The 23,177-nt window shown below is 42.8% G+C and overlaps 1 protein-coding gene across 2 annotated transcripts in view; it reads right to left on the reverse strand.

Annotated features, from left to right (window-relative positions):
• DNMBP (dynamin binding protein) overlaps window positions 1-23,177 on the reverse strand; it is a 112,033-nt gene that overhangs the window by 36,510 nt on the left and 52,346 nt on the right. The window contains exon 1 of one of the 2 annotated variants that reach the window (XM_019459118.2): window positions 8,650-10,441. The exons of the other annotated variant lie outside the window; for it this stretch is intronic. Within the exon in view, the coding sequence (XP_019314663.2) occupies window positions 8,650-9,811 (1,162 nt within the window). The 5' untranslated portion in view covers window positions 9,812-10,441. Of the gene's footprint in view, window positions 1-8,649; window positions 10,442-23,177 lie in introns of those variants that run through there. 2 annotated transcript variants of the gene reach the window in all.

Below are 23,177 nucleotides of genomic sequence, written 5' to 3' on the forward strand. Positions count from 1 at the left end.
GGATTAGACTTTTCTCTCAACTTCCCTCCTTAAGCAGCAATACAACATAATAGGTACTATTTTACCTTTTCTTAAAAAAACACTGCCAAGTCAGATTTATTCTAGGTGTGTGATGCCAGTTCAACTTTTGAAAATCAAATCATATGACCAAGTCAATTGATAGAGAAAAAAAATACATTTGTAAAAATCTGACATCCATATACAGTAATAAATACCAGAAAACTAGGAATAGAGCGGAACTATCTCAATTTGGAACAGAACACTGTATTAAAACCCTAGGGTGTTTACTTTTTGCCGTACATATTCTGTGCCCCAAAATAGAATTTGACAACACACATTCACTGAGCACCTACGATATGCCAAGTATTGCTGGGTTCTAGAAACGCTACCTTTACCACCATCACAAAGCTTAGACTCCACTGGACTTTTGTGCATACCTAATCCGTAGTTCTTAGCACAGCAACTGGTACTTAATAAATGGCAACAATTATTATAACTTAGAGTGCCCTGAGCACTACTCTGCTATAGCTGGGAGAGAAGACATTACCCAAAATTTATTTTTTATTTTATTTTTTTTAGGGAGGAGAGGAGAGAGAGAATCTTAAGCAGGCTCCATGCCCAGCATGGAGTTTGCCACCAGGCTCAATCTCACAACCCTTTGATCATGACCTGAGCTATAAAAATCAAGAGTCAGATGCTTGTGGCGCCTGGGTGGCTTAGTTGGTTGAGCATCCAGCTCTTGATTTTTAGCTCAGGTAATTCTCTTATGGTTTGTAGGACTGAGTCCTGGGTCAGACTCTGCACTCACAGCACAGATCCTGCTTGGGATTCTCCCTCTTCCTCTCTCTCTGCCCCTCCCCTGCTCACTCTCTCTCAAAATAAATATTTAAAAAAAAAAAAAAAAGAGTCAGATGCTTAACCGACTGAGCCACCCAGGCGCCCCTACCCAAAGATTTTTGAAACATCATGAACTATCCTAACTTTTATGAAAATTTTAGTTACAATTTTGTACATAGTTACCCCTATGGCACTGGGGTAAATGAGGTTTAAATCTTCTTTTATGCAGGGCGGGGGCTGGAGAGCAAGAAAACTGAATTCCCTATCTCCAAATCACTGAGGAAAGAGCTAGAAGAATTCTCTAATATTTTTTGTCTAAGTATTGCTGTAAGGTCAGCACTAAGTAGAAGCATCTCCACATTTCAGTAGATGCTAAGATGCACAGTTTTGCACATTCTAGCATTTCTGAAGGCAAGATATGTTTTCCAAGTAATAGCATGTTAATGTTTAATCAGAAGTTTTCTTTCTATTGGTACATACAATCATTCAGTGTCTTATAACAGATGGTGTTTTAGATTCAATGAAATGCAATATATTCTATCGGTCTCCTCTTGGTTTATGATAAGAAAAAAAATGGGTTTCTTAAAAAAAAGAAAAAGAAAAAAGGGGTTTCTTGATATGGTGGAATGAGGTCCGCTGTGGAACCACGTATACAGACATGTCCCTTCCCACCAGAAATCACTGTGCATGGGCACTATGGCTTTACAGCCTGATGGTCATGCCCAGCATGGGCACTTCCTGGTTTCTCAGGAAATAATCAAATTGGAAAGCTCTGGGGGATCAGGCTGGGTATGTCAAGTTTCTGAGCTCCCACTTTGACGTTCCATTTAAGGCTAGGCCTGCCATGGTTTTGCAAGTTAGCAGCTTTGATTCACCCCTCCTCCCACTGCACCCTCTAATATCCCCAGGTCCATGTGAAAGGAGATGCCCCACAAGGGCACCTCTTCCTATCCACACTCGACGTCTTGCCTTTCCTTCATATCTTTTGCTTTTACAGAGACCTGGAATCTTCCCAGGCCAATATTCCTATGTTTTTGATGAAACATTATACGAAGACAATTTAGGTAATGGCTTGTGGAAAAAACATACAACCTTCCTTGAGAATACAGCTCCTGATGGCAGAGGCAAGGTCTTTGGGTTGGGTGGGAGTCTGCCAGACTGGATCATTCCAACCACAGGATCATCTGATTTTCTTTCCCAGACTTCAATTCTCTACCAGCTCTTGGGGATATATGGCCCTACATATATTGCCTTTTGCCTCCACATATTTACCCTTTCCTCTCCTTTACCTCCTACCTACCCATCTATCCTCCAACAAGCAACACCTTGATTTTAAAAAGTAAACACGTGAAAGCCGTGTCCAACTCTGTGCCCCTTCAGCTACAGTCACAGGTCTTTGGTTCTTTTTGTGAGAGGTCTTGAAAGAGTGGTCTTCATGCCCTCCTTCTATGACTGCATCCCCCATATAAGTCCTTTGCAAGTAATTCTGAATCATCACGGTTCCAACAATATTGTCTTTTCAGTCAACCAACAGCCTCTTCGACAAATCCAACGGCATTATCCTTGATTTCCTTGGGCCACTTCAAAGCACTGGCCATTCTCTCTTATTTTAAATTCTCTGGTTTTCTCCTGACCTCTTCATATGATCTCGCCCTATGCCTCTTGCTGGCCTCCCTCCTCCTCCCCCTTCCCCCAAACTGTGGCTCAGTTCTCAGACACCTGATCTTCTCCCTAGTTGCTCCTTTCCTCAGAGAACGTATCCACTCACAGTTTCAGTGATTACAAGCGAGGAGATGATTCCCCACAGGCAGACCCAGCTTGCCTTATTCCTCAGGCTCTGCTCCAAACTAGCATCTGGTTTCTAAGATTTTAATACTCCAGTGCTCCACACACTGTGGTTCCTCCTTGTCACCACAACCATGTCTCTTTGCTTATAAAGTTTCCCCAGCCAGGAATGTTCTCCCTGCTTCTCTCTGCCTACGTCAACCTCCATTACTCACTCTCTTCAGCTTTAGCTCAAGTTCAAACATCTTCCTTAAGTCTTTTCCCATAACTCAAGACTGAGCTTTCCCTCTTCTGACTGTCCACAGCATTCACCATCTAAGCCAAATATTCGTGTACTTTATTACATTATTCATATTTTTACATTTGCCTCTTCAATTGATCTGGAAACTTCTGTGTGTGTGTTGGGGGTGGGGGAGGCATCCTTCTCCGGATACCCCCAATACTTGGCACAGTGCTGAGTACAAGTTCTAGTTACCAAATCCCTGTTGAACTGCATTCAAAGGGGATGTGGGATCTGTATACTGGTGAAAGAATGATGGCAGCTCATGTTTATTTTGCATTACTACACGCCAGGTTCTACTGTGCGGTTCTAGGTACTTCTGTATCTATAAACTCACTTAACCCTCATAATACTGCCACATAGTTACATCATCTGGTTTTACTGATGAAGAAACTGCAACATAGAGGGATTAAATAATTTACACAAGTTTACACAGGCAATAGGGCCAAGTAGGGGAAAAGGTACCTAATAGTTCCCCTTATAGGACTTATAAAATTGTATTTTAATTATTTGCTTATATGCTGTTTTCTGTTTGAAACCACAAGTTCCTGAATGCAGACACAAGTCTCATCCATCTTCTCTGGTGTCTCAATAGGGACACAGCTGGCATTTTGGCCAGGACAATTCTACATTGCATAGGACAGGTCTACACACTGAAGAATTTCAGAGTCCCTGGCCTTTGCCTTCTAAGCCCAAGTAGTCCTTGTACCCTGCCACTGTAACAGCCAAAAGATACCTCCACCCAGTTCCACATCCTGGGGTTGGTCTGGGCCAGCCAAGCCTCAGAACGCCTGCCCCCTCGAGCCCACTGCATACCAAATCGGCACCATCAGTCATCCATGTAGCCGTGATTTCAACCAGGTGACCCCCCCATCCTGGACTTCACCTCTACCATTTGGACCAGGGATTTGTACCTAATCAATGAATGGTTAGTTCATATGATGAGGACTAAAAAAAACACAAGGTGAGTCAATTACACTCACTCTCCTGGGAATCTGAATTATGAACTATCAGCCGGGTCAGACAGAAATAGAAGCAGAAGTTGCAATAATGTCCCAAAGACAGTGTTGGGACGAGTATGGTTATATGTAATGAAAAGTGAAGAGGGTGCAGAAACTATGAGTAAATGGGAAGTGCTGGTCTGCAATAAGAGGCGACCATGCAGAAGTTCAGAGAAGGGTACAGACGTCATGAGAAAGATGGTCCCTGAAGGAGACGCAGAAAGTGAAGAGCTGGGCCCAAGGGTAGCTGGTTGCAGCCCACTTGTACCAGAGCAGTAGCCTCATCCCTCCTCAGGATCTTCAGGCAATCTAGGTGGAACCAGAATGTAACACAGTGTTTGGTGCTCAGTACGGTTCTGTTAGATAAAAATAGATGAGTAGCTAATATGTATTATAAGAGAATGAAATTAGAGAGAGCGGCACAAGGTGCTCTGAGAATGTCCAGCACGTAAATGACAGTGGTTCCACCAGCACGACTCATCCTACCCACAGTGAAATTCCACAGTCTGTTTTGCTGGCCCTTAGTTACTGCCCAGTTAATTCCCAGGAGTATGGCCCCTGTCTCCAGAGTGGCAGAGACCTCTTGGCATCTATTGCGCTTGTGGCTTCTAATCAGCATATGAAATTAACCAGGATGAAGAGCTAATGTCTTGGATTGACTGGCAGACATTTTATTCCAATAGTTTGAATACAGTCTGCAGCTACAAAGACATCATGTTTGTATACTTGCAGTGAAAAGAAACCTTGACCCACAGAGTCCTAAAAACTGCGCTACCTGTGGAACACTGGCAAAAGTGCCTTCAAATCTGTGCTGGTTTTTATCATCTTGGGAGAGAACAAAACAGATTTCCCTGGATTCTGTTGTTCCACGGCAATTACCATCCAAACTTTAAAGGAATCGTGAGTATATCTTCATCACCACTTCCCTCCTAAACCCCATGTAATGTGCTTTGCACCTTGGTTGCTCCTCTTCTTCACCCCATCTGGCAAATGCAAGGTCTTTCTTTGGTCCACACGCCTCCCGTATCTCTGCTGCATGTTATATGGCTACGCCCCCCTCCACTTGAAGTCTCTCCCCTGACTTCCCTAATACAATACTTTCTGCTTTTTCTAGGTTCATTTATATGGCATGAACACAGAGCTGTGCTTCTGGCTTCAACCCTGGTGACACAGTAAAAGCACTGGTCTGGGCATCGGGAGACCTGGATTCTATTCCTGACCTAGGGACTGATTTGGGACATATATTTCAATTTCTCTGCACTCCATCTCTTTGGTTATAAAAACGGTGGGTCAGATTTAAGTGTTTTTCAAACATTTTTTTTTTTTACGGTAGCCCACACTTTACACTGTGACTCAGTATATACATGACATGTAACACGTGCGTGAGGATACACACACGCTCACACACACACGAAAGTATCACATGCATACTTTTCCTACACGAGATGCACTACGAAATTTTCTACTCCCTTTTATTTTTCAAGAATGCTGCTTATAACCCACGGAAGAGACTTTAAGACCCAGTCATGGGTGGTTACCCATTATTTATAAAACACTGGGCTTGCTGATGTGTCGTGAGACAGGAGGATGCTACTGAGCCCTCCAATCCTGAACCTCCAAGCCTGGACTCTCACCTGAATTCCATGTCCTATTCCTCTCTGTAACAGTTCCTCATTTACATATCCTAATATCACTTAACCCATAGTTAACACGGAATTTGAGGCACCACGTCCCTTTCCCATTTGTGTTACTAGCAAGTGTAAATCCTTGGTGCCGACTTTTGGTCTAGCAATGGGAGAGCAGCTTACATCGTACCAACCTCCCTATCGATAACTATTAGCAACCCTGGATAAGGCATTTTTTTAAAGTAACTGTGTGAAGGTATTGGAAAGCAACCAAAAGCAGGCCGAAAACTAGAGGGGATAGGACTCAAAACAAGGGATGCAAACTAGGTTAGATCCATATTTATCCAAATTTTACTCCCTGAAGTCAATCCCTGGTCTTCTAGAATGTGGGGAAAATCAAGCAAAAATGGAAAGCCAACAACTGGCAATCTTATTGGGCTGAAGAGTCAAAGGCTCATTTCTGGGGCTGTGAAGTGGCTAGGTATTATGAGTGAAATCCTGGAAAAGAGGAAGCCACAGAGAGAGCAGCCCAAAATCTGTGCAGAAATTCCCCTCAAATCCTTGAACTATGCATGCAGGTGATGAGACTCCGGGAAGCCAGCAGAAAGCAGTAACAGCTAGAGGCCAAAAAGCCTGGCAGATATTCACAACTGCTTGGGGCTGAGAAGACACGGCTTGAAATTTGAGTCCCTCTAAGTTAAGAGATTCAATAAACACTTCATGTTGCACTGAAACATCAAAAAAGCTGCACCCTAGAAGTAAGACCCACCTCTCAGGAGGAGGGGCCCACACCCTAGGACTAAGGGCAAAACCCTAACAGGCATGCCCTAACAATCTCTAAGCCTGAGGCCTCCATAGGAGAATGAACTGATAAGGCAGGTGAGGGAAGGGCACATTGTGGTAGAAGGACTTGGTTTCTAGCTTGAGAGACAGGCTGGGAGTGGCCATTAGATAGCACCTTGTTTCTCAGATGGAGTAGGGGGAGGCAGGGGAGGGTGGGAGAGGAGGAAGGGATGGGACATTCCACGTAAATAATCACACCTGCAGACACAGGGCCTGAGGGCAGATGTTCAGTGGGGGTCAATCTGGATCTCAGGAGAGAGGGGACCATGCAGTGATAGACTGGTGGAATCACTTGTAAGGCTGAAGGGAGGCGGGTGGACAAAAGACCAAGAAATCACAATTTATGAGCACCTACTATGTTCCAGGCATGTCTTTAAGGGTTTTATTTATGTTCTCTCACTGACACAGGTGTCATTATCTTCATTTTATAAATAAGGAATCTGAAGCTCAGAGAGATTAGGTAATTCACCTCAAGTTATACTATTAGTAAATGGTGGGGCTGAGACGTGAACTCCCAGCAGAAGACAGACTCTAACACTTGTTTCTGTAATTACATGTTGTAACTGTAACGTTCAGCAAGGACAGTGGTGCCTGTGCTGTGAGACAGCCAGCAAAGAATGTTAGAAAGCAAAAGGATTTCAGGGCAGACTAAGATTCTGTTATAGGCCAAGGAGGACACTAGTGGTATAAGCTAGGGATGTCAATTAAGCTAAATAGGAATACCATCAAAACTGAAGCCCTCGAGTATAAAGAGAGAGTTGTAAAAATGTAAGTGACAGAAGGGGGTACTGAGCTGGTTTAAGAGAGATCATAGGGCAAATTGCACCACTCGGGAGAGAAGGGCTTGACTCTTGTTAAGTCAGACAGAGTAAACACACTTAGATTACACTTAGGAGGCTTAATACAATAAGGAACTAAAGATAGGAAACAAAGTTCATGTACGGAACAGATGTGGGGGAAGGGAATAGGAGCAATACAAAAACCAACATAAGGAATCACAGAATCACTTGTGTAATTGTGTGTGTGTGTGTGTGTGTGTGTGTGTGTGTGTGTGTGTGTGTGTTTTGATTGTTGTTGATTTGAACTGGAAGGAATTTAGAAGTCATTCAATCCCTATCATCTCAGAGCAAAAACACACCTAGAAAAAAATGGCTAGCTGCTAAATACCTCAGCCTTCCAATTAAAGCTGGGCTTAGTTTCATTTTTATCTTTATAAATGCAGGTGGAGACCCTGATTGATCCAAAACAATGCCCTGGAAATTCTGGTTAGGTTAAGCCTGTGCCGGAAGCCCACGGATAAACCACTGGCACTTCTGGGATCACACCAGGGACTTGTCATGCCCCCACCAACAGTGAGCCTGTTCTGAAGATCTAGATGAGAGACTTCCCGCTCAGGAGGAAGGTGTGAGATGGAGTTTCTAGATCATTCACATTTTCTGACTCTAACCCTTATCCTCTGCTCATAACCTACACCACCCTCAAATCGGCCTCCACCAGAAAGTTGGCTTCGTGAGAGAATAGCGTAAATAAAAAGAAAGACTTAACAGGGAATCCAGTAATTATAAAAACAACCACAACAAAACAAAACAAAATGAACATAATTCATTTCAGAGAACAGCAGAAGACAAACTGGCAAGAAAGAAACAACCTCTACATTATAAAAGACTCTTAATGTATCATGTTACAAAAACTTCGTTAAGGCGAAGTGAGATGAAGTAATTTGAATGTACAAAGCATCATGAAGAATATAAATAATCCTCTGATTTCCAGAAGAGTTGTAGTGCTCATCATTCACTTAAGATTCCTGAGTGTAAAGATACAAACACTCTATAAAACAAATTAAATCTTCTTTTCCCCAACGTCTAAAGAAGCGTAGAGATGGAGAGAAAGATCCTGCCAGGAAAATAAATTTTCGCTTGGTGCCTCAGTAATGAACTTGCCATTCCCATGAGACAAAGAAATATTAAAGAAAGAATGGAAAGATATTTGGGATTAGAGACCCCTGACAAAACCAAGAATGATAAAGATATTTCCCATGAGAACACGGTCTCGTTCTGGAGGCCATGGTGTGTGTTTATAGTGCTGTATCTGCTCTTGCTCTGAAAAGTGCCTCCCAGAGGGATTAAATCTCTAAGGTTGTTCTCACTCAAGATACACTGAAAAAAGAATTTCGAGCGCCAGGTTCCTTAAGTACATGGGTGTTCCTAGTACCTAGATAACCTCCCCTTTTACCTACTTTCATGTTTTAGCATTCTCATAAGGCTGGCTGAGTTCGTACCTTGAGTTTTCTTCCTGTTTTGCACAAATTCTGAGCGTCTCAGGGTGCTGGGTGCTGTGCGGCGGTAGCGACTATTCCTTTTCCAAGCCTCAGGGCCATTTGTCTTTCTCTCGTCCTCTAAATGCCAGGTATTCTTTCCTAAGGAAGGGCCCTGCGGAATGCCGCTATGGTGTTCTCCCCGATCCCCTCTCGTCCACTGATTCCGCAGACCATCCGGGAAGATCCCTCTGCTCCCAAGGGCCATCATTCCTGCTCTGTCCATGCCACTGTCCTCCAAATCCTTCATCTGATGGGCAGAATCTGTTTCTCTGTAATTCTGAAATTTGTACTCACAGTTTGCAAATAGAGTGTCGTGGCCTTTATTTTCTGTATCAAAGTCACTCTGATCCACGACAGGAGTCTTTGTTTTGGGATAGATTTTATCATTTTGACACACACCTTTGTCCCCTTCATAGTATTCGGCAAATTCTTTACCTTCATTGACACCATTCAAATCTGGAAAGTCCACAGACTGACCATTAATATAATTCCCAGGAACCTGACATAAATTGCTGCGGTTTCTACAACAAATATTAGTTTCTTTACAATCCTCAGCATTATAATTAAAATTCCTGTGGTCCACGTGCCACTTTTCAGGTTGACCACCATTCCCCACAGGATCATCCAAACCACTGTGGCGAGTCTGTTGTCCAGTTTCTTTAGAGTCCTCAGGATTACAGTTCAGATTCTGACCATCTACGTAGCCATTCGTTTCCCTATATCCTTCAGCTTTCCAGCTTTCTGGGCTGCCTGTAAGCCAATTATCCTTCGTCTCGGGGCTCAGATTCCCATAATCTACATCTCCTGAGTTCCAGTAACCATCACAGCCTTGAATCACACTTCCATAGTCCATACAGTCCTTTCCACTTTCCTCTGCTTCCTCGTGGTCTGAACTTGGTTCACTCTGCCCAAAAGCCCAGTATCCACAATGCCTTTTTCTGAAGGGCCGATTGTGCCCTGACGTCCAGTTTCTGGAATCCGAGCCGCCTTCTCTGTAAAGTCCATCCAGCCCTGTAAGATCCCTCTTCTGTAGACTCCTGTGATCTTCATACTCCCAGCTGGAGCCCCAGTGCCCTTTCCTGCCCGCTCCTCTTTCTTTTCTATCTTTGTGGGTTTCACACATGTTCAGTGCACTTAAAGACTCGAGTTTTGCTTCCCTCTTCCATGGGCCTGGGTGGGGCTGAAATGTGGACAGGTGCAGTTTAGCCCAAGGCTGTATCCGTCCTTCTGAAAATGTCTCCCAAAGTGCTCGAGACACTCACTCTTCTTGCTCCTCCAGCTGGGAGCACAGAGAAATGTGGAGTTATTTCAACCTCGGATCCAATCAGTGAGCTGCTATATCTTTCCCCACAGAGGCCAGAAGATAATTAGTAACTAGTGTTCATGTGATTGGAGTTGGCAGCTTCGTTTGGTGTTTCCCTCAAGCTGGTCAAACTGGCTTGGCTGCTTTCTGTGCTGAAGGTGGAAGTATTCTGCTGTTCTAAAGGTTTTGTAGAAAAAGCACAGTGAGCAAGAACAGCCCCCTTTAAAAGCCAAGGTAAGGTCATCTATCAATCTCATCGGCCTCTTTAGATATTTCTGTAATCAACCAGGGGTATAAATAATGTTTTCATGTGCAGCTCAAACTGGACCTCTGTTCCTCATCTTCCAAGTTCAGCTTTCTAATCCTTAGACATCTGAAACTCTGCAGGTCTCCGTTTCCCTAAGAGAGAGAACTCTTCCTCCTGTGAGAGCTTTGCTTTTTATGGGAGTCAGGTTACCAGTTAGTGAGTACACACTCAAATCGAAAGTGGTTTCAACTCCTGCCTGCAGACGCAATGGGGCATCCCACTGAAAGGAAGAAAAAAAACTTCCTTTCTACTCTCATCTGGTGTCTGAGTAATTTTAAAACTGTCCCCTGCAAGAATGTAGTTAAGTATGTTTTTCACACTTCCCTTGATACGTGCCATGCCAGAGAAGCATGAACACCATTTTCTAAATCTCTTCTCCATCCAATCATGCAGCAATATTCAGGAACTGGGGAATAAGGTTAGGAAGCAGAAAGGTGCCTATAAAAAGACCTCTGTGGATCAACAAACATTAGGTGGGCACCTATTATAGGTGAGGTATTGAAGAAGAGAGAAAAAGTGAACAAGTCAGTCCCTGCCTCTTGCAATGCAGGAGCAACCCCACAACAGAAGATCTAATGTGACAGGTGCTATAACAAACACAAGGGCAATGCAACAAAGCAAAGTCCCCGGCAGGGCAGCTGGAGGGCATCATGGAAGTGGTGGCATTTGAGCAGTGCCTTTAAGCACAAGCAGGATTTCCCCAGACTTTCTACATATGGAGGACTAGGAGATGGGGAACGGTTTGGAGGACGGAATACGTAGAAAAGTAGTAAGAAAAAAGGCTGGAGCAGTAGGTTGGGGCAGATCCCAAGGGACCGAACGCCATTTACTTCATTCAAGGGAGAGTACTGTGCTCAGAGACAGGCTTTGGTAAGGTATTTAGCTAACTGGTCATCTATCAATGTCCAGGAACAGTTCTTTGAACCACTGTCTAATCCCTATTTGTGAAACAATATAGACCAGGGTTAGATGCTGTGTCAGTAATTAGATGTTTACTCTTGGATGAACCACTCACTCAATCTGGGACTCGATGTACCCATCTGTAGACATCTAGGCCCACTGACCTCTATGACACCTCTGATTCCTTCAGTTTAAAAAATCCATGTTCCATTTTCCTCACAACTTGTTTTGTCCTTTCCTCAAATACCTAAGGCGCTAGTATGCACCCTTTGGCTGCAATCTCTGGATTGCCAAATCTTCTGATGTGAAGGTTTCTGTTCTGTTCCCTCACACCTTCCAAACCAGTAGCCATAGCAGCGGCAGCCCTGGAAGCTTCTATGTTTTCACTGTGAGAATGTGCTAGAATCGGGGCGAGGGCTAGCAAGCTGACAAAATTTTTTTTTTTTTTATCTTCAGTACCCTGCAAAGAGGGTACTGTATTACCCTTACTTTACTGCTGACAAAGAAAGAGTCTCAGAGTTTCAATAACCTGGTCACATAAGGTGGTACCAGCCAGGGCCACAATCTGAACTCAGATCTGTTTGACTTCGTGGCACTAGACGAACAGGGATACTCAAAAACGTACTAGAAAACCTTAATTTCCCTCAAACCAAGCAAACGAACAAGTAAACTCTATCACGATCTAAGTCAGAGGTGGGCCACTTCTGAGGCAGGTGTGCTCACACTGGCCCCTTCCCTTCCCCTGACATTCCCTCTGTGCCTCCAGTCCTGGAGTCTGCCCGTGCCCCCTGCCACCACCCCCCAGCCCGGCCACCACAGGGCCGTTCCTCGCCATTTGACCACAGTGCACATCTAGACTGCCACATAAAGTAAGCCAGGCATACTTTTAAATACTGAAAATAAAGATTAATCTTTCCCCCACTGTTACTGGAAACAAAGTTCCCTTTAGCTACTTTGTATCTTCGATAAAGATAGCACTGTAAGAAACACACCTAGTACATCAACCAAGAGAAGATATAAAAGAGGATAAATGACGGAGGCCCTAAAGTGCCACAGGGCCCTGATGCTTGCTGTTTGTCACCAGAGTGGGGGCGATCCGCTGCAGTGACTATCTGTGCACCCCTCGCCCCCAGTAGACAGAAATACTGCTATATTCAATGGTAGGAGGGAAGACAGGCAGCAGGATTTAGAAGGAGACAGAAAGAGGGAGAAGGTGCCAGAAGGGTAAAGGAAGAAGAGGGAGGAGACTGGAAAAGAACCAGCAAGAACACGTGCCTCCCTACACTTCTGTTAATGTCTCTGTTAACTATGCAGGTCATGCCTCTCGTCTGGTGACCGACGCTTCCACACTAAGGGTGCCCCAGTGATGTTCTCTGATTCCTACAGTTCTTGCTGTTTTTCAGAACACTGAGCAAATCTCTCTCTCATTTCACCTACGTCATTTTATTATGCGTGTGTATCTCCATTTATTACACTGAATGCTCCTTGGAGGCAAGGACCATGTCTAACTTATATCTCAGTCCTCAACACATCTCTGCACATGGGTTACCCAGCAGGTACAGACAGGTTTGAGGAGCTGATGTTTGCAGCATTTATGGGGCACGTGCTAGATGCCAGGCAGAGAGCAGGACAGCTTGGAGGTTAAGAGCACAGCTTTGCCAGCCCTGGGTGTGAGTCTGGACTTTGCCACTCACCAGCTGTAGAATCTTGGGGAAGTTACTTAAGCTCTCCAAGTTTGTTTTGTCATGTTTTCATCTTAAGCACAAAAGACGTGACATTTCTGTGGAACATAATTCTAAAAAACCTCATTATTGATAAATTCCCACTACCTGAAACTTGAGACACTTTTGTTCTGCCACCTGTATATCTAATGCAAGGATGGTTCTCGAGTGTATCTCAAACCAAGTCACAGGTATGGAAGGCCATGGAAGAGCCTGGAGCTTGCTATGGCTTTGGGGATGGAGCACTGAGCCAAGATTCCCTTCCAGCCCCTCTTCAGGTCCTCAGAAATCATCAAGCTATCTGGCAATCCCCCAGGACTTTAGGACTTCTCATATTAAATGATCACGTTTAAAAATTTTTTTCATTAGTTTTTTAAATGTTTATTTATTTTTGAGAGAGACAGAGTGTGAGCAGAGGAGGGGAAGAGAGAGAGAGGGAGACACAGAATCTAAAGCAGGCTCCAGGCTTTGTGCTGGAGCACAGAGACTGACGCGGGGCTTGAACTCACGAACCACGAGATAGGACCTGAGCTGAAGTTGGAAGCTTAACAGGCTGAGCCAGCGAGGCGCCCCTAAGTGATCACCTTCTTGAGGACATGCCTAAGAGCTCATCCTCACGAGTCCCCTTGAGGGTAACTGTTGCTGCCGCCCCTGTTCAGCCCAAGTGCCCTAGTTCTTCCCTGATCCTTCACAGCAAATCTGCTCCAGGACACCCCCGGCCCTGCCCCGCCTCCGAGGCTGCAGTCCCCTCAGACCTGAACGCGCTCGCATAGCGGTCCTCTCCCGAGCATAGTTTAGATAGAAGTTTCCTCTCCTTAATACCATCTGCTGTCCATCTCTCAGAAGATGACTCCACTTCTGGCCTTCCCATAATACTCTTTCTTGTTGGAACTTAGTTTTCCAGTCGCTTGCAGTGATCTAAAGCAGAGGGGCAGGTGAGCGTGTGTACTTGGCCTGCCTTCTCGAGCCAGCCTCTCCGGACCACCATTCTCCTGCTGGGAGTTCAATCGGTATCCTGCAATTCCTACATCCACACATTACTTTGTATTATTTTCCTTCCTGAGGACACGTGGGTTCGGAGCTCTCTGGCACGCCTGCCCGAAGTGACACAGCCGTGTTCTCCGCGAGCCCTAGACTAATGCTGGTGCCTCACTTTCTGTCTCTTCCTCCTTTATAATTTATTTCTGTTTCCTCATCCTTTTCCCTAGCAAATCTACCATATCCTACTGTGTCTGTATCCATACACTCTGCCTTCCCTCCTGTTAAAATGGAGAAACTGTCTCGGCTCTGATAACAGGCCAGTCTCTCTGCTGGTTCCCTGGATCCCAGTCCCCCTCACGCCTCAGAGACTGTGTTCCAGCAACGAGGCCCTCTCCCTCTGCTTCTGCAATGCAATCACTCCAATGGATCGGTCCCACTCACTGGACTATCTGCGTCTTCTCCTTTGCTGGTTCACCGTCCTGGTCTTCTACACTCCCAAACACTGGTGTGCCCCAGGGCTTCTCCTAGATATGCAATTACCTAGCACATGGCAGGAATGCAGGGAACACTGATAGGACTGGAAATGTGGTTTGCAATCTTATTCAGTGCCGCTGCCTCTCAGCCTAAAGGAAGAATTTAAAGGAGACCACTACGGCTAAAGCTACTCATAGGACATCAGTGCTACAGCCTCTGGTGGTGTGGACAGAGGGTCTGGAAATAAAGGAGAAGACAGACACCTAAGATCTAAAGGTTAAGTTCCCCAACAGAGGAAGAAATGAAGCACTAATGAAAAGCAACAACTGACTGGGAGGAGGGAAGGCAGAAGCAGAGAGCATTCTGGGAGCACTGTAAAAGGCAATAAGGGCTGGAGTGTTGGAAAATAAGAGGTGTTTGGGGGGAAATGTGATATGCTCTGAAGGGTGTGAATATTCGCAATGAGACAGGGCTGTGAGAAGCACTTAAGATGTCTCAGAATTTATACCTCGTGATGAACTGAAAGGGTTATGAGTTAGGTGAGGGCTCAGAGAGACGAACGACAAGCATGGGGACGTTGCTAGCATGAATGGGTAAGCATGTTGGAAAGCTGTATGACTTCCTGATAAGCAGGCAGCCAAAAGTGTATCTGTGCAGAAGGGCTAAGTATTTTTTTTAAAGATATGAAGACACACATATATTCTCTTATAGTTTTCAACAGATGAGAGTACTAAAAAATGCTATGCCTGACAATAAACTATTTTGGAAGTAAGTTGACAAGGGTCTTTTGGGGTCCCTCCTCTGTGAGCCCTTGAATTTCTGGGTTTTTCAGGTGCTGCTTCCTACACCCACTCTCAGAGATCAAGCAGTCCTCTCTCAAGTTGAAACACGCCAACATCATGGTGTGGCACAGTGACAGGGCACAGAAGGCTGTGCAATGAAACCGACCTGAATTTGAACCCCAGCCCTACCACTTACTAACTGTGACAGTCTGGGTCAACCTGGGCTTTCTCATTTGTCATATATGCACAATATGGAGGATTCATGAAAGTGTGTCAAAGACCTAGCACTCTGTGTGACAAGTAATAAGTGCTCAATTAATTATAATTGTGATCACTGTCTTACTCTTTCAGTTCCTTCAGCTAATGGTGAGGTTCGGTGCCTGGGCCACTTCTGTGTATCTATACTCTTTCTTTTCTTTTTTTTAAGAAGTAATCTCATTAAACGTTGTGGCTTTAAATAAAGTTTATGGGCTGTCAAAATTGATTTGTCCCAAATGTACGTCTCCAACCCTTACCCCTCCCCTGAACTCTGGGCTGTATATCGAACTTGCCTAATCAATACTTCTACCCGGATGTTTTATGGGCTCATCAACATGACCAAAACAGAGCTCCTGACCTCTGTCCCGTCCCACCTCCCCCACCAACCAGCATCTCCTGCAGTCTTCACCACGAATTGAGAAATTACTGGCAACTCCAATCCTTCCAGTTGCTCACCCGCGGGGTCATCCTTGACTCTTCTTGTTCTCTCACACCTCACACCCAATCCACCAGCAAATCCTACAGGCTCAGACTCAAAATATACCCAGGACCACGCACCCCGCATCATCTCCAGTCTACCATCCCGGTCCAGGCCGCCATCACCTCTTGCCTGCAGCATCACTGCAGTAGCCTCCCAACTGGTCTCTGTGCCCCTACCCTTGTGTCTTTCTGTTTGGCCTCCACACTGCAGCCAGAGTGACGCTATAACATGCACCAGATCTTACCGCTCCCCTGCTCAAAACCTTCCCGTGGCTTGTCTTACTCTGAACAATGAACTACAAGACCCACACCTTAGCTCTAGCTGAACTGGCCTCCTTGCTGTTCCTCAAACACTAGCTGCACATCTGCCTGCGACGATTTCCTCACCCCCCAAAAATGGCTTGGCTGGCTCCCTACGATCATTCAGATCTTCACGCGAATGTCACTTTTCAGTGAGGCCTTCCCTGATTCCATAGCTTCTTTTGCCTTCTAGTACATATTCATATTTCTACTTACTGTTTGCCTCTCCCCATGAGGGCAGAGATCACTGCCCTAACTCCAGAGCACTGCCTGGAATACAGCAGGAGCTCAATATATGCAGATTAAATGAACCTCCTGGAGTTTCTCATCTCTTGGGGCTTGCTACATCTGGCAAAGTGTAGGCTGGGAGATGACACACTCAGTGGCCGTGTGGTGGCAGGAATGACTGTGGCCAAGGGTCCGTGCTAGCAGGAGGCAGGCAGGTCCTTTCACTATGTCCCTGCAAAGCCCCAGTGAAATCTGAAACCGATACTTAAAATCCCTGGATATATTCCAGTTTCTCCTCCCCTCTACCCTGAGCTGAGCGTGAGGAAACGTTCACAAAGCCATGCTACAAAGTTATGAATAGAGATTCTTTAACTAACTTAAAAAAAAAAAAAGAATAGTGATTCATGGGTTAATTATAACTAAGTCAACCATTCCAAGCTACATTTCTTGACACACATTGAACCCCTATTGTAAAAGGAAAACTAGTTTCAGTCCTGAATTAACATAGACTATTAAAGCCTTCTAACTCTGGTTGCTGTTTTATACCAAGACAAAATCCATTTAAAGTAACCGAGCTACTTTTTACTGAGCCAACATCCTGAACCACATGCCACAAGTCAAAGATACTTGCTTTTTTTTCTCATGTACTGACAAATCAGAAAGAAAGATTATTATTCCTTTCACATAAACTTTTACATCTTGAAAGACCACAAAATGTTTTGGCTATTTAACTCATTGTGTTTTACTAGTTTGAGAAAGAATTTTTATTTTATTTTTATTTTTTCAATATAATTTTTTCATTTAAAAATTTATTAGTTTTTAATTTATTTTTGAGAGAAAGACACACACACACACACACACACACACACACACACACACACACACACACACGGTGTGAGTGAGGGAGGGGCAGAGAGAGAGGGAGACACAGAATCCAAAGCAGGCTCCAGGCTCTGAACTCAGCATAGAGCCTGACGTGGGGCTTGAACTCACAAACCACAAGATCATGACCTGAGCTGAAGTCAGACACTTAACCTACTGAGCCACCCAGCGCCCTGAGAAAGAATTTTTAATACCTGAGGCACGCCAAGGAGTCTTCAGAATAAATAGCTTCTGGATGTAGAAATAAACTATACTTTCAAATTAAAAAAAATTTTTTTAACATTTTTTCATTTTTGAGAGACTTAAAAAGAGACACAGTGTTAGCAGGGGAGGGGCAGAGAAAGAGGGAAACACAGAACCTGAAGCAGGCTCCAGGCTCTTAACTGTCAGCACAGAACCTGATGCAGGCCTCAAACCCACGAACCATGAGATCATGACCTGAGCCGAAGTCAGATGCCCAACCTACTGAGCCACCCAAGTGCCCCTATACTTTCTAGAATATTGTAGATCACTTCAGTATAAATATGTTACTCTTCCATATCAGTAATTTTCCAACTTATTAAATGAATGGCTCTCTTTAGTGGGTCTTAGATCTCAGTATGTTGTTGAAAATGTTACTTTCTTGAAAAACATTCTGATTTGATGTGCAACAGCCTTTTAAAATTACCCTGAGAGTCTCTGGTCAACATTCCCTTGACATTACCTTCAAGGGAAGAAAAGTTTAGGAGCGAGGCTCCCAATATGGAAGAGGCTGACTCTACCCTTTACCATTCCCTGCACTGATGTAGAACTAATGGGGTCCTTACTCACACTGAAGTAACTATGACCATGGTTCAAAGGCTTCAACAGTGTGATTACATACAGAGGTCAATATCACTATGATCACTGGAGTTTCAGAGATACACAAATATGAATAATACTATGACTATGTCCTTCGTATTAATCAATGGATAGCCAGTGCCTGCCTCCTAGTATGTGCTTAAGAAATATTTGCTGAATAAAGAAATGAATGTACAACCCTGATTACTTGTCAAATTGAGAGGCATGTGAACCTCTCCTAGAGACAGGAAAACACTATGATATTCTAAAAGAAGATTCTCTCAGGGCTACATTATGTAGTCCTAATCAGGGTTCTAAAAGTAACATGTACTGGGAAACCTGAAAGTCTGTGGATTAACCCCAAATCTTTCCATTGCTCTGGAAGTCAACCTATTTATCATTTGAAGATACTGTGTTTTAGATATGTACCTTAATTTATTAACTAGCAACTCATCTGACCAGAAGCTCTCTGAGAGCAGAGAGCACATCTGTGTTTATTACCCTGCCCTTAGCACAGTACCTATAACAAACATTTGCTGGATGAATGACTGAACTGAATCCCATCCTGAAGCCTGCAAAATGGCATTTCATTCCCCAACATGCTATAATCAGAGATGCCTCCTACTCTGATTCTACTCTGACTCTATGTGGTAATTCCAAATGTAAAGCTCCAAATTCTCAGCTGGAGCCAAATACCGGCTTCTCTAAAACTAATCCTGGGCTTTCAAATTTCTTTTTTTTTTTTTTATAAATTTTTTTTTTTTAACGTTTATTTATTTTTGAGGCAGAGAGAGACGGAGCATGAACAGGGGAGGGTCAGAGAGAGAGGGAGACACAGAATCCGAAACAGGCTCCAGGCTCTGAGCGGACAGCACAGAGCCCGACGCGGGGCTCGAACCCACGGACCGTGAGATCGTGACCTGAGCCGAAGTCAGATGCTTAACCGACTGAGCCACCCCGGCGCCCCTCAAATGTCTAATAATTAAAGTTTAGGTTATTTGGACCAATCCTCTCACAGGAAAAAAAAAAGTTTAAGAAGTTGGAGGAAATATTTTTAAAATCTTCGAACTATCAATACACTGACAAGATGGTAGCATGCTGGCCAAAAAAACAAAAGAAAACTGGAATCCAGACAAGCAAATAACCACAGAAGCGGCATTGCCCCACAGCACTTGCCAGTTCCAGAAAACAGAACTTTTGTTTCAATGGTCCTCTGAGGAGAAAAGGTCAAAAACTCAAAGCCCAGAGCTTATCCAAGGCGAGAAATCTAAAAACAGCCCTTTTCCCCAAATAAGCTAAGATCCCAAGGGACCCCTGAGAGTGAGTCAGAATCGGACCAGCCCTCTTGCAAAATTACAGTTGGGGTTCCTATATCTTGGTTTTCCATGGAACTTTAAGCTTTGAAATTAATTTCAGGAACCAAACTGAGATGGACTAATGCTTCCATGTGGAAAATGCTTCTCAGTGTTTCTTGAGAAATGTATAGGTCTCTCTGAATCCTAAGAAAAATCAGCCTAGAAATCTTGAAGACAAGAGAAAATACTATAATTCTCCTTTACGAATAAAGCCTAATAATAAAGGTAGACACATTACTGGTTTGAAGGCATCTACCGATGTCAAGTTGAAAGCAAGAACAAAAATACTGACACAGAAAGTGAAAGATTAAGGTGGACCAGACAAGAGTACACAGAAAAGTGATCAGGATCTAATCAGTTAGTTTTGCTTGTAGCTCTTGCTATGTTATGTTTACAAGTGTGTGTGTTCATGGCCTTGTGTGCTGCTAACAGTGAGTCATTCTTGCAAATAAATATTAATAAGCTTATTTGTACAGTGTATGTCATACAAACTTTGTAAGTGATATTAAGTTCTAGAAGCAAAACTGGCAACTCTGACAAATGATTCTGTGCAGTGTTAAATCTTGCTCAGAGCAGTGAATGTTCCATTATTTGAATACCACCCAAAACTGTCCAGCATTCTTCAGGGTTTAATATTTGCTATAGGGTATAGTTCTTTATAAATATTTTAACAGAAGATTACAGAGACCATGAGAATATTAATATTGAATTATTATGTTGTACACCTAAAACTAATATAATGTTGTATATCAATTATAATAATATAATAAAATTTTTTACAGATATGAATAGTTAAAAATTTATTGTCTAAATTTTTTTTTAACTTTTTTTTAATTCAGAGAGAGAGACAGAAGAGACAGAGAGAAACAGAAGATGAACAGGGGAGGGGCAGAGAGAGAGGGAGACACAGAATCTGAAGCAGGCTCCAGGCTCTGAACTAATAGCTCAGAGCCTGACATGGGGCTCAAACTCACGAACAGTGAGATCATGATCTGAGCCAAAGCCGGACACTTAACCGACTGAGCCACCCAGTTTGTCTAAATTTTGAATTAGCAAAAATATCGTCTGAATTTTGAATGAGCAAAAACAATATTGATTTCAATGGCAAAGTCAAAATCAGAGCAAGTACACAAAATACTTCATTGTTAAAAAAAGAGAATGAGGGGCGCCTGGGTGGCTCAGTCGGTTAAGTGTCCGACTTCGGCTCAGGTCACGATCTCGCGGTCTGTGAGTTCGAGCCAGGCGTCAGGCTCTGTGCTGACTGCTCAGAGCCTGGAGCCTGTTTCAGATTCTGTGTCTCCTCTCTCTCTGACCCTCCCCCGTTCATGCTCTGTCTCTCTCTGTCTCAAAAATAAATAAACGTTAAAAAAAAAAAAATTAAAAAAAAAAAAAAAAAGAAAGAAAATGAACTTACATGTACCCTAATGGCCCCACCTGAGGATGCTTTTAGCTACACTCATAATCCAACCAACATCAATCTAATATGGAAACTCTTTCTTATGCCTGGAATATTAACAAAACAATGATCAATAGGATCAGGGCAAATAAAGCTTTGTGTATTTACAATCTTGTTTTAAGAATAACTTTTAAATACTAATTACTTGTGGTATTACTTTACAGTTTTGAAATTATTTTTATTTACAATTTATTTTATGTTAATGTTCTCCTCTTCTAATGTTTTCAATTGCCTATTGTCATGTTAATTTTCTGACTTTGATAAATATTCTATAGTTATGTAAGATGTGAAGGTTAAGGGGAAGCTGAGTGAAGGGTATATGAGAACTTTAATTTTTTTGCAACTTTCCTATAGATCTAAAATTATTTTATTTTTTTAATGTTTATTTTTGAGAGAGAGAGAGAGAGAGAGAGATTGTGAGCGGGGAGGGGCAGAGAGAGAGGGAAACACAGAATCCGAAGCAGGCTCCAGGCTCTGAGCTGTCAGCACAGAGCCTGACACAGGGCTTGAACCCATAAACACATCATGACCTGAGCTGAAGTTGGCTGCTTAACTGACTGAGCCACCCAGGTGCCCCTGATCTAAAATTATTTTAAATTAAAAAGAAAGTCTTTAAAGTCTTTAAAAAGTCTATTATCAGGTAGAGAACACTTTTACATGTTATCAAAATATATAATCTTGTTGGGGCACCTGGGTGGCTCAATTGAGAGTTGGACTTTGGCTCAGGTCATGATCTCGTGGTTCGTTGAGTTCAAGCCCCACATGGGGCTCAGTGCTGTCAGTGCAAAGTCCACTTTGGATCCTCTACCCCCTCTCTCTGCCCTTGCCCCACTTGCGCTCTCTCAAAAAATAAACATCTTAAAAAATAGAAATACATAATCTTGTCATAATATTTGGTTCATTACAAACCATGCATTTATATATATGTATGTATATATGTATGTATGTATATATATGTGTGTGTGTGTATATATATACATATATATAAGAAATGTGTGTGTATATACACACACATTTCTTATATATATGTATATGTGTGTGTGCCATGATAATATAATAATCTCTTTTAGTATTAGCATAAGACAGGAAAATTATAATCTCTGAAACTTTTAATATAAGCCTAACAAAGAAAAATTATTGATTGTAGATGATTATGGTATTACTATTATTATTTAAGAACATGTAAATAAATAGTTTAAAATTCAGAATAATTTATAGTTTAGGAATTAACAGAGATTCCAGTTTCTTTTTCTTGAATCCCAAGGATTACTATCCTTTGGGAATTTGGGAACATTAGCAGATCACAAAAAAACTGATAGAAACAAATGCAAATCCTCTCTGGAATAAGGTGCCTTCATTGTAGGTCTTAACGTTTTGCAAAAACTATGACCAGCACACAGTAAAAGATAATCAGACACATAAGGAGTCTAGACCACATGAATGAGGAATAGGCGACATCAAAAATAACCCCACTAACACATAATATCTTGGAATCATCATATGCAGACTCTAATACTAAAGTTATGTTTACCGTATGTAAAGAAAATAAAAAACAAGCTGAAAGCTACCTGCAGGAAATAGAAAACTATAAAAGATGACATTTCAGATTTGAAAAAAAAAAATAGAGCTTCTTCTACAAAATGAATCCTCATGTCACCATAATTCCAGAGTCTTAAGAAGGAGGTGTAGCTAGCTACAACAAAGAACCTTACCTTGGGTCTGACACAGCACTGGACTATGTTGCTACCCATGAACTGTGTCTGATAAGGGGACTGGCATCTCTGTTCCAACAGTCCCCAGAGCCACAGTGGTCCAAGTTCAAAGTAACAAACAGAGGTAGGAGATGTATGAAAACTCTGGGAAGTAGACACGCAACTTCAACTTAATTTCATTCAGTTAAACTATATCCAATTTATCAAGTATTTAATGGGTCTCTACCACCTGCAGAATACTCTGGCAAGTGTGTGGGAAATGATACACTAAGACAAAGTATATCTTCTCAGTAGGTTTAAAATTCACATTGGGAGGCATATAATCAACTAAATATAATATCAATCAGAATTAGATGAATGCTGTATCAAGAGCATTGGAAGAGTAAAGCCTAGTGCTCAAACTGATGATTTCCTTCTTTTTCACTGTACTGACTATATTACTGAATATCATTTTTATGAAAATAGAAAACGATGACCTTATGAGGTACTGTTAGTGACTGCAAGGAATAATTTCATCACATTAGCAATAGA

The sequence above is a fragment of the Panthera pardus genome, unplaced genomic scaffold (assembly GCF_024362965.1).
Source record: "Panthera pardus isolate Hobbes unplaced genomic scaffold, ASM2436296v1 HiC_scaffold_22, whole genome shotgun sequence".
In the NCBI taxonomy this organism is placed as follows: domain Eukaryota; kingdom Metazoa; phylum Chordata; class Mammalia; order Carnivora; family Felidae; genus Panthera; species Panthera pardus.